General features: G+C 41.4%; 1 protein-coding gene across 2 annotated transcripts in view; it reads left to right on the top strand.

Moving 5' to 3' along the window:
* erbb4b (erb-b2 receptor tyrosine kinase 4b) overlaps positions 1-13,326 on the top strand; it is a 476,882-nt gene that overhangs the window by 223,846 nt on the left and 239,710 nt on the right. For both annotated transcript variants that reach the window (XM_033616755.2, XM_078174431.1), the window contains exon 2: positions 1,848-1,999. In XM_033616755.2, coding sequence (XP_033472646.2) covers positions 1,848-1,999 — 152 coding nt within the window. The remainder of the gene's footprint in view (positions 1-1,847; positions 2,000-13,326) is intronic.

Raw genomic sequence — 13,326 nt, 5'->3', positions numbered from 1 at the left:
GGCGGGAGGTCCAAGGCTTCTAGCGAGAGGAGAAGGAGAAATAAAACAAAATAAGATAAAATAGGAAAAACCTGTCTCCCTCTTTTATTTTATTTTCAGCGTTTAATCAAGGTGGAGGCGGGCGGCTGGAGGTCTGAGACTTCCAGAGAGGGGAGAGGTAGAAACAAACAACCAATGTGTCTGTGTGTGTTATGTTCAGGTGTTGTCACGTAAATAACAGTGCCCAAGCAATAAACAGGACAGACAATAGGATTTTATTTATTTTTACACTATATTTTCACTGAAAGCTGACCGAATCTGACCCGAGCCCGAATACAGTTTATAGCTACATATTTGACCAAACCTGGCCCAACCTGTCGGGTACCATCGGGCTCGGATCGCCACACTCTAGTGTGTGTATGTGTCTCCTATTGGGGCCTATCTGAATTTCTGTCTTTGAGAGATATTATTTTGTAATATAACTGAATTTTCTATCGATACATATAAATTTTAAATATAATCAAATTATAAGGCATCTTTGAGTAAACTGCGAGTATCATATAAGTAGGCTATGTCGTGGCCGGCTGAGTGTCCTCTTTTTTGGAAATCAAAATACGGTCACCCTAACTTTATGTCCGACCGTGAGGATGTACCATGTTTTGCTAGCTTGATACTAATTACAGTAACGTTAACTCAGCGGGTTGACAAAGTGCCTCTGTTGTTTCACACCGTCATTTCCCCCTTTTACTCTGTGTGGTAACATCCCTAGAGGAAACATTAAAAATGCTGGGGTGTTGTTGTCATACAGTTGTGTACGGCAGCAGATCGTTCTGTGTTTCTACTGGTCAAAGTGACGGCTGTGATGGGAGAATTGGATCTCAGTGAAGGGCAAGTGGTCCATAACTTTAATTGTGGAGACAAAAAAATGTAGGCTTAGCGCCCTGTGGTCCATTGCCCAATAGTACTTTAAAAGTACTTTAAAAGTGCTTCTCAGGGAGTAACATTGGAAGTATTTTAAAAGTACTTGAGTTATTTTACTCAGGGAGTAACGCAGTATAGTAACTGGTTACTTTTTTAAAAAGTAACGCAGTAAAGTACTTTGATTACTTTTAAAGTAACCATTACCCAACACTGGTTTGTACACAAAGCCGTCTGATTCCACACAGACATTGGGATTTATGTGCTTTTTTTCCTCAGTCGGTGTCCATGTATTCGTGTGTGTGTGTGTGTGTGTGTGTTTTCATGCTAGAGTGGGCAGTAACAGCTGATTGGGCAGATGGCTTGTGTCGTCATGGGGAGGAGGGCGGCAAGGTGTGTGATGGGTGGGAGCAGGCCTGTTTAATTACTTGTCATGTGAGCAGCCCAGCTAGGCGCTAAAGAGCTTTCATGTGCCCCGAGGGGTGATGTGAGGTGTGGTTGGGGTGCAGAGAGGTCCGGTGACTCCTTAGTCTTACATGACCAGGCCAGTTGAGCAGGTGCTGCAGCTCACTGTCTGTGGGCTCATGTTTACACTACACTGTATCAGAATGATTTTTTTGTACCACAAATCTGGCACGCTGCACAAACCAGTTTTTTTGTATAGGAAATGCATGTTCCCATACTGTAGTAGCTTTTCTTTTAATTTATGGAAAAAAGCAAACTTTGGAATGCACACACTATTTTTGTTGGCAGTCTTGTAAGAGTACATTCAAAATCACAGCGAGGTGAGCAGGGCTGTGGTGTTCATTATCAAGCTTCAAGCTGTTGGAAACCAAAGTGGGACTCACTCAGTGTCTGTGTGATTGCTTTCCATATCAATCCCTGCTTTAGCTAATATGACTTTAATAACGTTGTCTTATTCCTCTGTCCCTGTCTCTTATTTTCCCCAGTATGTGCTGGTACAGAGAACAAGCTGAGCACCCTGTCGGACCTGGAACAGCAGTACCGCACTCTGAGGAAATACTACGAGAACTGTGAAGTCGTAATGGGCAATCTCGAGATCACAAGCATCGACCGCAGTCGGGACCTGACCTTCCTCAGAGTAAGGACTAGACAAAATGATACAGTAAACTGGTTGTGAAATGTAATTCAATTCTTAACTTGAAACTTACCAGAGATAGGTCAATATGCTTGATTCATGTAAAAAACTTGTGAGTGACATGTTGCCAGACAATCAACATGTAACTTGACCCAGATGTCACTGACAGTCTCAGCTTGCACGAAAAGCAAGAAATGCAAAATCATTTCAAGTAGACAGAAGTTTGAAAGGTGCTAGCCCTGTTACATTTCTGAGTGTAAGATATATATCAATATAAATTATGGTAATTACAGTACTTTCTAGAATACGTCTAGATTTCAGTGCATAAGAATAACTCTCCAAACATCCACCTCTTCCATTATTTGTACAAGCAGTTGTCTAAATCTGAGTTAAAAACTTCAGAATGTGAACTTTTTCAGTACTCCTTTCTCATTTGACCTTGTCGCTGAGAGAATGCCCCTGTGCAGACCCCTTCCAACCAATCAGCACTCAGATTAGTGTCTACATATCCAATGATAAGCGGCAAGGAATGTTGCTTTAATCGGGGGTAATCAGACTTCCTCTCCTCTCAGAGTGTCTAAGTGATTGTGCGCTTGCGCCATTGTGATCTGAGGCATAGAATAATCAAAATCCAAATAACTTGATCTGGCTAATCTCCTTTTTGATTAAGTGATTCATAGACAGGGAAGGAGAAGTGCTGTTGCGCTGAACATGAATCCCTATCTTTCCGAACACATCCGGAAAATGTTAAGATATTTAGGAGATTTTTTTTTTTCTCTTTTTAAATCCTCTTATTTTGCGACTGATTATGTGAGACAAGTAATTCACACTGTCAAGGAGAGGGTCAGGTGTGACATGGAGTAACATTATTTCAGCAGTATCCATAGGCAGCAGTGAGATGTGGTAAATGAAAGAGTGGAGGCTAAGGTGAATGTTGTTCTCTGATGCTAATGAGGTACATGTTGTTTGGATGAGGGAGCTGAGGTGCAGTGCTGGACCTAGCATGTTTGGTGCCCTAGGCAAGCTTGCCCCACCCCTCACCACAAATATCATATGATACATTACAATACAACATGGTGAAATTACGTACAAAAGAACATCACACACAAATGAAATTACACAAACAGCACATACCCACAAAAAGCACACCAAACAGTCGTGCCTAGGAACACATCACAAAGGGGGTCAGATGGGGGGCGGGGAGGGGGCAATATTGGCACCTCCGCCTCTGGGTTGCTGCATATGTCGCCTACAGGCAGATCTGAGGCAGACTTGCTTACTCCTATTCTGTTTTGATGGACACATGCATACATATACAAATGCAGTAGTGGGAGAAGGCCGCAGTCCTTCAGGGGCCAGAGCGGTAATAGCGTGGTAATGAGAGGTCAGAGGGAGGCAGGAGAAGTTACGGTTACTGGAAAAAAGAAGAAAAAAAACTGCATGTTTTTTTGGTAAAGTCAGCTGCTGCTGTTGACCTTTGTTGGCCTCCCACTTCTCAAGAACATCACCCTCGACCATTCTGGCAGCACTCTGCACTGCTAACGCCATCCAACTCCAATTGATTCCAGTTTATCTGGGGGTCTGGGGAGCTCCCCTGGTGTTACGCTAAAGTGCTGACTGCATTCATGGGTTGGTATTGCTGTGCGAATGAACTGGGCTCCAGAGGCTTTGCAGAGAAGGCAATCCCCCCAACGAGGCAAGCTGTGCTTTTTTTTTTTTTTTTTCTTTATTTTAATATTTTGCTCCTTACAGTGATGATTTGAAGTTAATGTGGCGAAATGGTTTGTTTACATCAGGTAAAATTAATGTTGTAGCTTATTTTCTCTCGGGTATTTAGTTTGTATGGGCAACAAAAATCAAGACTGATCAAAGCAGCAAATCAAAGACAGAGTCATTAAGTGTTCGGCATTGTGCAGAGCAATACTGACAACACCCCCCGCGATGCAAAACAAAACCAAGATGATATTAAGAAAGAGACAGCAATGGATGGCAAAGTGCTACTATTAGACCCCTGCAGAGGTAATAGGCCCCACTGACTCGGATGAAAAAATATCGTGAGGGGGGGAAGGGATGCAGTTCACAACCAAGTGTGATTGCTGTTTAACTACACAGAACCAATTTGTATTTCAAAACAACATTCACACCCCCACCTTTTACATCTACACAAGTCACTATTACATACAGCCAAGTCTTCGCAGGTCGAGGTTAAAGGTGCTTTTGACTACAATCCCCTTTTTACCTGCCCACTACTACATTACACCACCACTCATTTACAAAACAACTCCCTGTGGCACCAACTTGCCAGGTTCCTCCACCTTTCCACGCTTGGCAATTAACATGGGTTAATTGAAGATGCTAATTAGGAATGCAGGGTGCCAAACAGCAGGGGAGCAAGAGGGCAGGGTGCAGTGTGTATTTTTAGAGAATATTATTATTATTATGATAAAACACATTAATAACATGGTTCCCCAGGGAGGGAAGAACTTCACCTTGAGGTAGAGAAGAAGGGAAGGAGTGAAGAAGTAGAAAAAAAAAAACTATTGTGCAGCAGCTTACCATACCACCTGTCTCTGGGAGGTGATTGAAACTGATGCCTGTGCATTGGCTCTTTCTTTTCAAGATAGCCAAGAGATTGATGGCTGCCTCCCAAAGCCCCTCAAACAGCTTTAGCAGTAAATAGAGTCCATCTTCCAAACTGCCTCCACGACAGATGAATCAACGCTCGCACTGTGATTAATAACTGCATTTCAGCACTGAGGCTTTCTCCCCACTCCCCCCCATTATGCACATTCAAACCAACAGCACGACAGTGAGCTTTAACCACACGCAGTGCTTACATCGTCAGCGTTTAAATCACTCCCAGATCCATATTCTCATTCCTTTTGAATCTGTCCCTCGTATCGTGAGCAGAGCGTACATTTGCATACTGAGTGCATGCACATTAAGAGATTGAAATGACAAGTTGCGGCCAGCACAACATGTGACGTTTTCTCTTTTGTGAATGGCACGCAGAGGAAGGCAAACACACACTTTGGCGTCTTCTCTTTTCCCTCATGTCACTTCCACGCGTGCGCTCATAAACTGATCTGTGATTATGAAATATTAATTTTTCCCTCTCTTCCCCTCTTACCAGTCCCAGTAGGAACCCACAGTCACACAGTCGGATTGTTTGTCTTGCCATTGCAACCATTAGTAAACATGTCATTTTCCTCCCAATATTAATGCAGTGATCAGATTGTTTAGCAGCCCAGCGCCGATTCGCTGACTCCCCTCCTCGTGCTGCTAATAAATTATGGAATTATCATTTACAAATGGAAACATTTTGATTTCCAACAGGCCTTGTGTTATTAGTGTCTGACAAGAGTAGAGAAAATGTAAATGAAGCTTGGACAACAAACATTGTATATTCACATGAATACCTCCATTACAACCTCCTTCTTTTCTTTCCATTAATCACGTTCATCCACTTGCTTTCTTCTTCTTTTTTTTAATCTTCCTCTACAAGGTGATGAGCTAGAATAAACTATTACTAGTCCATACCCATTGAGTGCACAGTTGCTCACGTACAGTTTCACATGGTATGTGTTTGGGATACAGGTCATAGGAAATTGCAGAATAAATAGTCAACTGAACCCATTAAGAAGAGCAATGTATTCAGACAGAGTTTTTGTGGATTTGATAGTATGATTGCTTTATTGAAAGTACAGTAGTACCACTGCCAATAGTGGGATAGTTAGTGGGCTAAAACTGTACATTAGTAGTTGAGGTAGAGTGTTTATATGTTGTATTGACTGAGGTGCGGCTAGCCCTTGTTGCAGTGGTGGGGGTTGGAATCCGGCCTTTGTTCTTTGCTGCAAGTCTTCCTTGCTCTCTCTCTCCCATCTATCCTGTCATGCTTCACTGTCCTGTCAAATATAGCCAAAAAAGCCCCCAACTTTACATTAGTAGTTGAGGTAGCACGCTGAAAGGCAGATAGTTAAAGTCATTGCCTTATAGAAGCTCAGTTTTACTAAGTTTTCCAACTTTTGCCAAGAGGGAACTTTAGATATTGGTCCCTAGATTATGTTCACAGAGTTTCATGCAGATCGGTCAAACTTCATAGGAAGAGATCGATTTTAAGTGTTTTCAAAAAATTCAAAATGGTGGAAAATCTATATCACCGGAAGTTATGGGTTCTGAGGCAAATTTGTTCCTCATGAGCAGAGGCATCTCTGTGCAAAGTTTCATGTCTCTACGATATACGGGGCATGAGATATGCCCATTCAAAGTTTGCAATTTCAATCGGTTGCTATAGCGCCCCCCTTCAGCCAATTGATGTAATATTGCTTCATTCGCATCCTCCCATGACCCTCTACCACTGTGCCAAATTTCACATGGATTGACCAAGTCAGTGAGGAGAAAAACATGGAACAGACACACACACACACAGACAGAGTTTTCGTCATTATATAGTAAGATAGATATAATATAATATATATAATGTGGTCCAAAACAGCACAACCACAAACGCGGTTGGCTTCGTGATCATGTTCATCTTTCTTTCCTGCATATGGCTGTCTCATGCCATAACACCTATGTGCTAAAGGAAGCTTCTAGGCAATGACGATGATGGTCTGTTAATGTGGCCTTCACACTTGTGTGAAGTGTTCACTTGACCCAACGCTTGTCTGTCACAGTGATGCATACCAGATGGAAAACGCTGTGAGTGCATTAGTAAGCAGGCATAACGCAAACTAAAGGGTTACTTGAGATTAAAGATGTCTGCTTACTTCAGTTAGTGTTTTTTTTAACAAGGTTATCAACATAATAAAAAATACATTCATTTAATTTTATTCATTATTTTTCTATGGGATGGGAAAGAGTAGCTCGGATAGAGGGATGCAGCAGAAGTGACCTCTCTCTATGTTCCTTCAGTCCAACGTGTCTTGACCCTGCTTTGATTTGAAGGGGCCAGTTGGTTAATTGGGATTCGGGGGTAAGCAATTCAAGATGTAACATAATGCAGGCAATAAAAGTATTTTTGAAATGCTGCATGTAGGGCCAAGGGAAAGCTAGAGTGCAGTAGGTCCAACCCAAGCTGTTCTATGCTGCAATGGGAAGATTAATAACTTCCGAGGTCATGATCACATGTTTTGTTCGCTAGTAGAGCGAACGAGCACCATCACTGATGTACAGTATTATGTAACAAGGTGTACAGCAAGTTCATCAGTGTTTGCAAGTTGAAGGTTATGTAAAGGAGGATTTTTTTAATGAAAAGAAAGCCTCTGACCTACAGGTACTGGGTTTAAAAAAAAAAAAAAAGATTTTGCAAAGCCCCAAACTGCAAAAATAAACAGCAACAGAGCGTAACTGCTCTATCATGATGGCTTTATAGCTCACTTGGTAAAGCATAGCCTTGCCAGAGGAGGTGGACTGACCATCTGGGTCTGTGGACAACAACCATCTGAAAACCCTTCTGTGGAATGACCAGTTGCCACATGTATTGGCATTGCATGTGTGTGCCTATATGTATGTGTGTGTGTGTGTGTGTATGTGGGGCAGGGCCCTAAAATGCATGACCAAATCATCAGTCCCATCTTTCTACCCTCACCAGATTTATTTTGATGTACTCCTACCTTTCAAACTGTAAGCTGCACTCACAATGACAGACGGATTGCTGGTTCATAAATTGTGACTGAGTCGACCTAACAAATTAACATTATGCAGCCTTCGGGGGCCTGTCAGAAATATATCAGAGTTACAATTTATGCATGCGGGGATTGTAAAAGAAGAATACAAGTTATGATTGTGACAAAAGCTGAGTGTAAAGGGTTGGATGCCGTAAAGGCAACACCTGTAAAATACAAATACGATATTACACCATAAATCAGCAACAGATAGTACCTTTCTTATTATTTGACATTTTTGTTGACACTGTTAAGGGGTTTGTTCATTCAGGTCAACAGTAATATATAAAGTCGAGTTTTAAATGTTGAGTTATAATATTGTACATGATTATTTTAAAAACTAGTCCATACCCATTGAGTGCACAGTTGCCAACGTACAGTTTCACATGGTGTGTGTTTGGGATACAGGTCATAGGAAATCGCAGATTAAATAGTCAACTGAACCCATTAAGAAGAGCAATGTATTCAGACAGAGTTTTTGAAAAACGTGGGAAAGACAGAATGAGTGACTGACAGAATGACACACTGACAGTTTCCATGATTGTACAGCATACCATACCATGACTTAGTCATACCAAAAATTAAAAAAAAAAAAAAAAAAAAAAACCATCCGGCCACAGGGGGAGCCACAGCAATCAGTCGCATTTTAGCCATATTTAAGCATTTTTCTGTTGTTATAGCGCCACCCAGTTGCCAATTAGAGTTACATTTCTCCAGTCACCTTGAGGCGTCCTGTTCTACATATCTACCAAGTTTAGTAAAAATCGATACGGCGGTTAGGCCTAGATAAGAAATTAGCTCTCTAGCGCCCCCATTTTTGATTGAGCGGGTCAATAATGGAGGGGTCCCCTCAGATTATGTGTGGTCATATGCCTACGAAGTTGCGTGGTGATCGGTGAAACCCTTGAGATGTTATACACCTTTATGTGATGAGCCACGCCCTCCGCAATATTCATTGCCTTATAGAAGCTCAGTTTTAGTAAGTTTATGCAGATCGGAAGAGTAAGTGTTTTTCAAAAAATTCAAAATGGCGGAAAATCTACATAACCGGAAGTTATGGGTTCTTGAGGCAAATGTGTTCCTCATGAGCAGAGGCATCTCTGTGCAAAGTTTCATGTCTCTACGACATACGGGGCATGAGATATGCCCATTCAAAGTTTGCCCCCCCTTTGGCCAATTGATGTAATATTGCTTCATTCGCATCCTCCCATGACCCTCTACCACTGTGCCAAATTTCACATGGATTGACCAAGTCAGTGAGAAGAAAAACGTGGAACAGACACACAAACACACCCACACACAGAGTTTTCATCATTATATAGTAAGATATACAGTACAGGCCAAAAGTTTGGACACACTTTCTCATTCAATGCGTTTTCTTTATTTTCATGACTATTTACATTGTAGATTCTCACTGAAGGCATCAAAACTATGAATGAACACATGTGGAGTTATGTACTTAACAAAAAAAGGTGAAATAACTGAAAACATGTTTTATATTCTAGTTTCTTCAAAATAGCCACCCTTTGCTCTGATTACTGCTTTGCACACTCTTAGCATTCTCTCCATGAGCTTCAAGAGGTAGTCACCTGAAATGGTTTTTCAACAGTCTTGAAGGAGTTCCCAGAGGTGTTTAGCACTTGTTGGCCCCTTTGCCTTCACTCTGCGGTCCAGCTCACCCCAAACCATCTCGATTGGGTTCAGGTCCGGTGACTGTGGAGGCCAGGTCATCTGCCGCAGCACTCCATCACTCTCCTTCTTGGTCAAATAGCCCTTACACAGCCTGGAGGTGTGTTTGGGGTCATTGTCCTGTTGAAAAATAAATGATGGTCCAACTAAACGCAAACCGGATGGGATGGCATGTCGCTGCAGGATGCTGTGGTAGCCATGCTGGTTCAGTGTGCCTTCAATTTTGAATAAATCCCCAACAGTGTCACCAGCAAAACACCCCCACACCATCACACCTCCTCCTCCATGCTTCACAGTGGGAACCAGGCATGTGGAATCCATCCGTTCACCTTTTCTGCGTCTCACAAAGACACGGCAGTTGGAACCAAAGATCTAATAGAAGTAATGATGGCCACTCGTTTTTCTTTAGTTAGCTGATTGGTTCTTGCCATAATATGAATTTTAACAGTTGTCCAATAGGGCTGTCGGCTGTGTATTAACCTGACTTCTGCACAACACAACTGATGGTCCCAACCCCATTGATAAAGCAAGAAATTCCACTAATTAACCCTGATAAGGCACACCTGTGAAGTGGAAACCATTTCAGGTGACTACCTCTTGAAGCTCATGGAGAGAATGCCAAGAGTGTGCAAAGCAGTAATCAGAGCAAAGGGTGGCTATTTTGAAGAAACTAGAATATAAAACATGTTTTCAGTTATTTCACCTTTTTTTGTTAAGTACATAACTCCACATGTGTTCATTCATAGTTTTGATGCCTTCAGTGAGAATCTACAATGTAAATAGTCATGAAAATAAAGAAAACGCATTGAATGAGAAGGTGTGTCCAAACTTTTGGCCTGTACTGTATAAAGTACAGTTATTGCTGTGCATGTATGGAAAAAAAGGGAAATTCATGCTGCTGCCATCTATTCTATTACCTCCTGATAGGTCATTCATATGCAGCTTACTGTAGGGCAAACGTTACAAATGAAATTGCTTTCGCAAGCTATTTCCCACAGCATTTGAAAGCAGCATCTACTCCTGCACTCCATCCCCGTCTTCTGACATCTTTCTTCATACTTCTTCTTGACTGGCATATTTGTCCCTCAGGCACCATTGGTGCCCTCCCCAGCTTCCTAATTGTTGGTGCACTGTTAGATGAGTGCAGATTACGTTGGCCCCCTGCTCCTCAGCAAACTCCTTCAATATTAATGAAGACTGATGAAGTGCTAGGGAGCCCCTGTCTTTCAGCCCCGGCCTAGATTGGATTGACAATTGCAATTAGCGTCCCCTCAAGTTCATTTCCATCACTTTAATTTGACACGAAGAAGGACAGTGTGGGGTGGGAAGTGAGACCGTTGAGGGAAAGAATTCCTGAGGAGAAAGGTTAGAGAGGGAAAATGGGGTGAAAGAGTTTGACCAGGAACTAGTTTGAAAGCTACAGACAGCAGAGAGGAGGAGCTCGCTTCAGCCGACACAAAGGAAATTTAAGAGTCCCGACAAATCTTTTCCTCACCAATATCGGAAGCGATTTTCTGCGGCTTACTTTTTACATTTCCTCCACCTTTCTTTTTGTTATGTGCGGAGAATGCCAGAGGGAAGTCTGTGCTAGAGTCAAATCCACCGTAAGGCCTGTAAATCAGGTTGTGATCCCCACTCTGGGGTTTCTACAACCACCAATGAAGCCCAGTATATGTTTTCAGTGTTTACCTAATATCAGTATTTCAGTTTCTTCTCCCAACTGCAACAGTCACCAAATGGATTGCTTGTCAGTGCGTGTGTGAGAAAGAAAAAGAGTGTGTGAGATACGGGGACAGCGGCGCCTGAAAATGAATGATTCTCCATCCTTTTGCAGGGAAAATAAGCAACGGATGATAGTGAGAGGTTGATGATGTGTCATGTTGGTGTGTATTTCTATACAGGTTTTTATGCGTGTGCATGCATATACTGTATGTGTGTATTGTGTTGTTGTAACTGATAGGAAATGCTGCATCAAAACTTTGCCGTAGTGACATTCATTTTAAACCTACCCTTCCTCAAATTGACTGAAGCAATTGGTTGCATCCCTGTCTGTAAGAACGCGTTTGGAGGTGTGTATGTGTGTGTGTGTAATTGTAGGCCGGGTTAAAACCTGTCTCCTTGTTTGACTGACAGATACATTTTCTTGCTCCCCTTTCCACTGTTGGTCAGCCCATATCATTTTCTTCCCCTGTCTTTTGGAAATGATCTGGACTGATAGGGCAAAGGAATGAGGAAAAAAAAAAAGAAATGCCTGCTATCCCTCAAATGAGCCAATACATGCTTACCATTTGTATTGACCTGTAGCCTGTGGTGGGCAATATGAGAAAAATCAGTGAAATAGACGCATATCTGTCCCCGGCAGCTGTGCTCATCTGTTTTGTGAAGATACTTCCTGTAAAAAAGGAAATCTGTACGGGACCAAAGAGGGCAGATATCAGCTGCTACACTTCCATCAGTGTGCTGAAACTTTGAAGCTTATTACACATTTTACAACTACTGAAGCGTGATAGCTTGAGAAGTTCTCTCAGTCTGCAAGATTGTTTTTCCATAGTTATGAGGTGGTCATTCTTGTGATGCTAAGTTATAATCAACACAGTCATGATGAAGTGTCTAACAAACATTTTTGTTCGCTTAATTAAATGTGCTTCAGTATGCAATAACCCAATGACAAATGTCACAGCAAATGAAAGTGCAGCATACTTTAAATTAATTATTTTCTCCTTTAACATGGCTCATTCATTTTATTTAATTTGTGAGACTTTCTATCATAAATGTCCCTGAACATTCATTACCCAGTGTTTGCAATATCATGCGGCTGCAGAGCAACCTAAATATATGTTTAAAAGAAACTCTGGCTGCTTTAAGTACCTTTGGTATTAGATTTAGATTCCTGTTAACTGCCAATGGTTTTTACGTGCAAGGAATTTCCTTTGGGTTATTGATGCATAACATAAACATATCAAGAGAAAATTAATTAACAATAAAAGCAAGTATTGCAAATATCAAGAGACATAAATATAGAATAGAAATTAGAAAATAGAAAATTACAATTAAACTATGAAAAATGCTATAAAAATACGTCAAATATGTAATAAAAATGAAAAAGCTGTGCAGTTGATAGAAGTCTAAGGGATGTGCATGTGCCCAGCCCTCATGGGATTACAAGACACCATTACAATGACATTGCAGTAACAATCAAAAGTACATGTTATTTAACTACTCAAGTCCAGAAACAGAATACTCTGCCTTCTATCCCAGACCTGGCAAAGACATTCAGCTACAAAAAAAGGTTCCCTTGCTGAAACAAATCTCAAATTTTTCATGATCATCCAACCGAAAGAAATCAACATAGACAGAGGCCTTTTTATTGAAAAGTAAATTCCTTATGTCTCCGTATACAGGACAGTAAAACAAGAAGACAAAACAAACAAATTCTGTCCTCCTCTGGGATGGCGATAAAGCTTCCAGTCTCTCAGGCTAATGGTAATGTTTCTAAGTGCAACTGTGTTCATAGAGATCTTTGTCTTTTGTTTAGATAGTACTTAAGGTAAGGTTCCACACTGTGGCTAGTCTTCATGAGACAATAAGTTCGTGGTTCATGTTAATACCATATATACATAAGACACCATTTTTCTCGAAACATTTCACTCCTAATCTCCTGAGTATCACAGGTAACCTGTTCCGGAATAATGATTTCATCTCATTAGCCCAGGGATGACAATGGGAGGTGTCCCAGTGAAACATATTTTCAGTGGGTCTCCGATATAACGTCTTCACAGTCTATCCCAAAGCTGAAGCATTTCACTTTTTACTTGATGTTTCCCAAACCAAATCTCTGCTAATGGACAAAACTGAAGTAAATGTATAGACACCCAGGAAGGATCGAAGTGCTTTATAATGCACTGTGTTCTTGGAAACCCCAAACTTCAGAAGCAAAGTCAGACACAGGACACACACATGAATTATCCTCCTGAG

Source organism: Epinephelus lanceolatus, chromosome 14 (assembly GCF_041903045.1).
Source record: "Epinephelus lanceolatus isolate andai-2023 chromosome 14, ASM4190304v1, whole genome shotgun sequence".
Taxonomy (NCBI): Eukaryota; Metazoa; Chordata; class Actinopteri; order Perciformes; family Serranidae; genus Epinephelus; species Epinephelus lanceolatus.
This window is presented reverse-complemented; position numbering and strand designations above follow the sequence as displayed.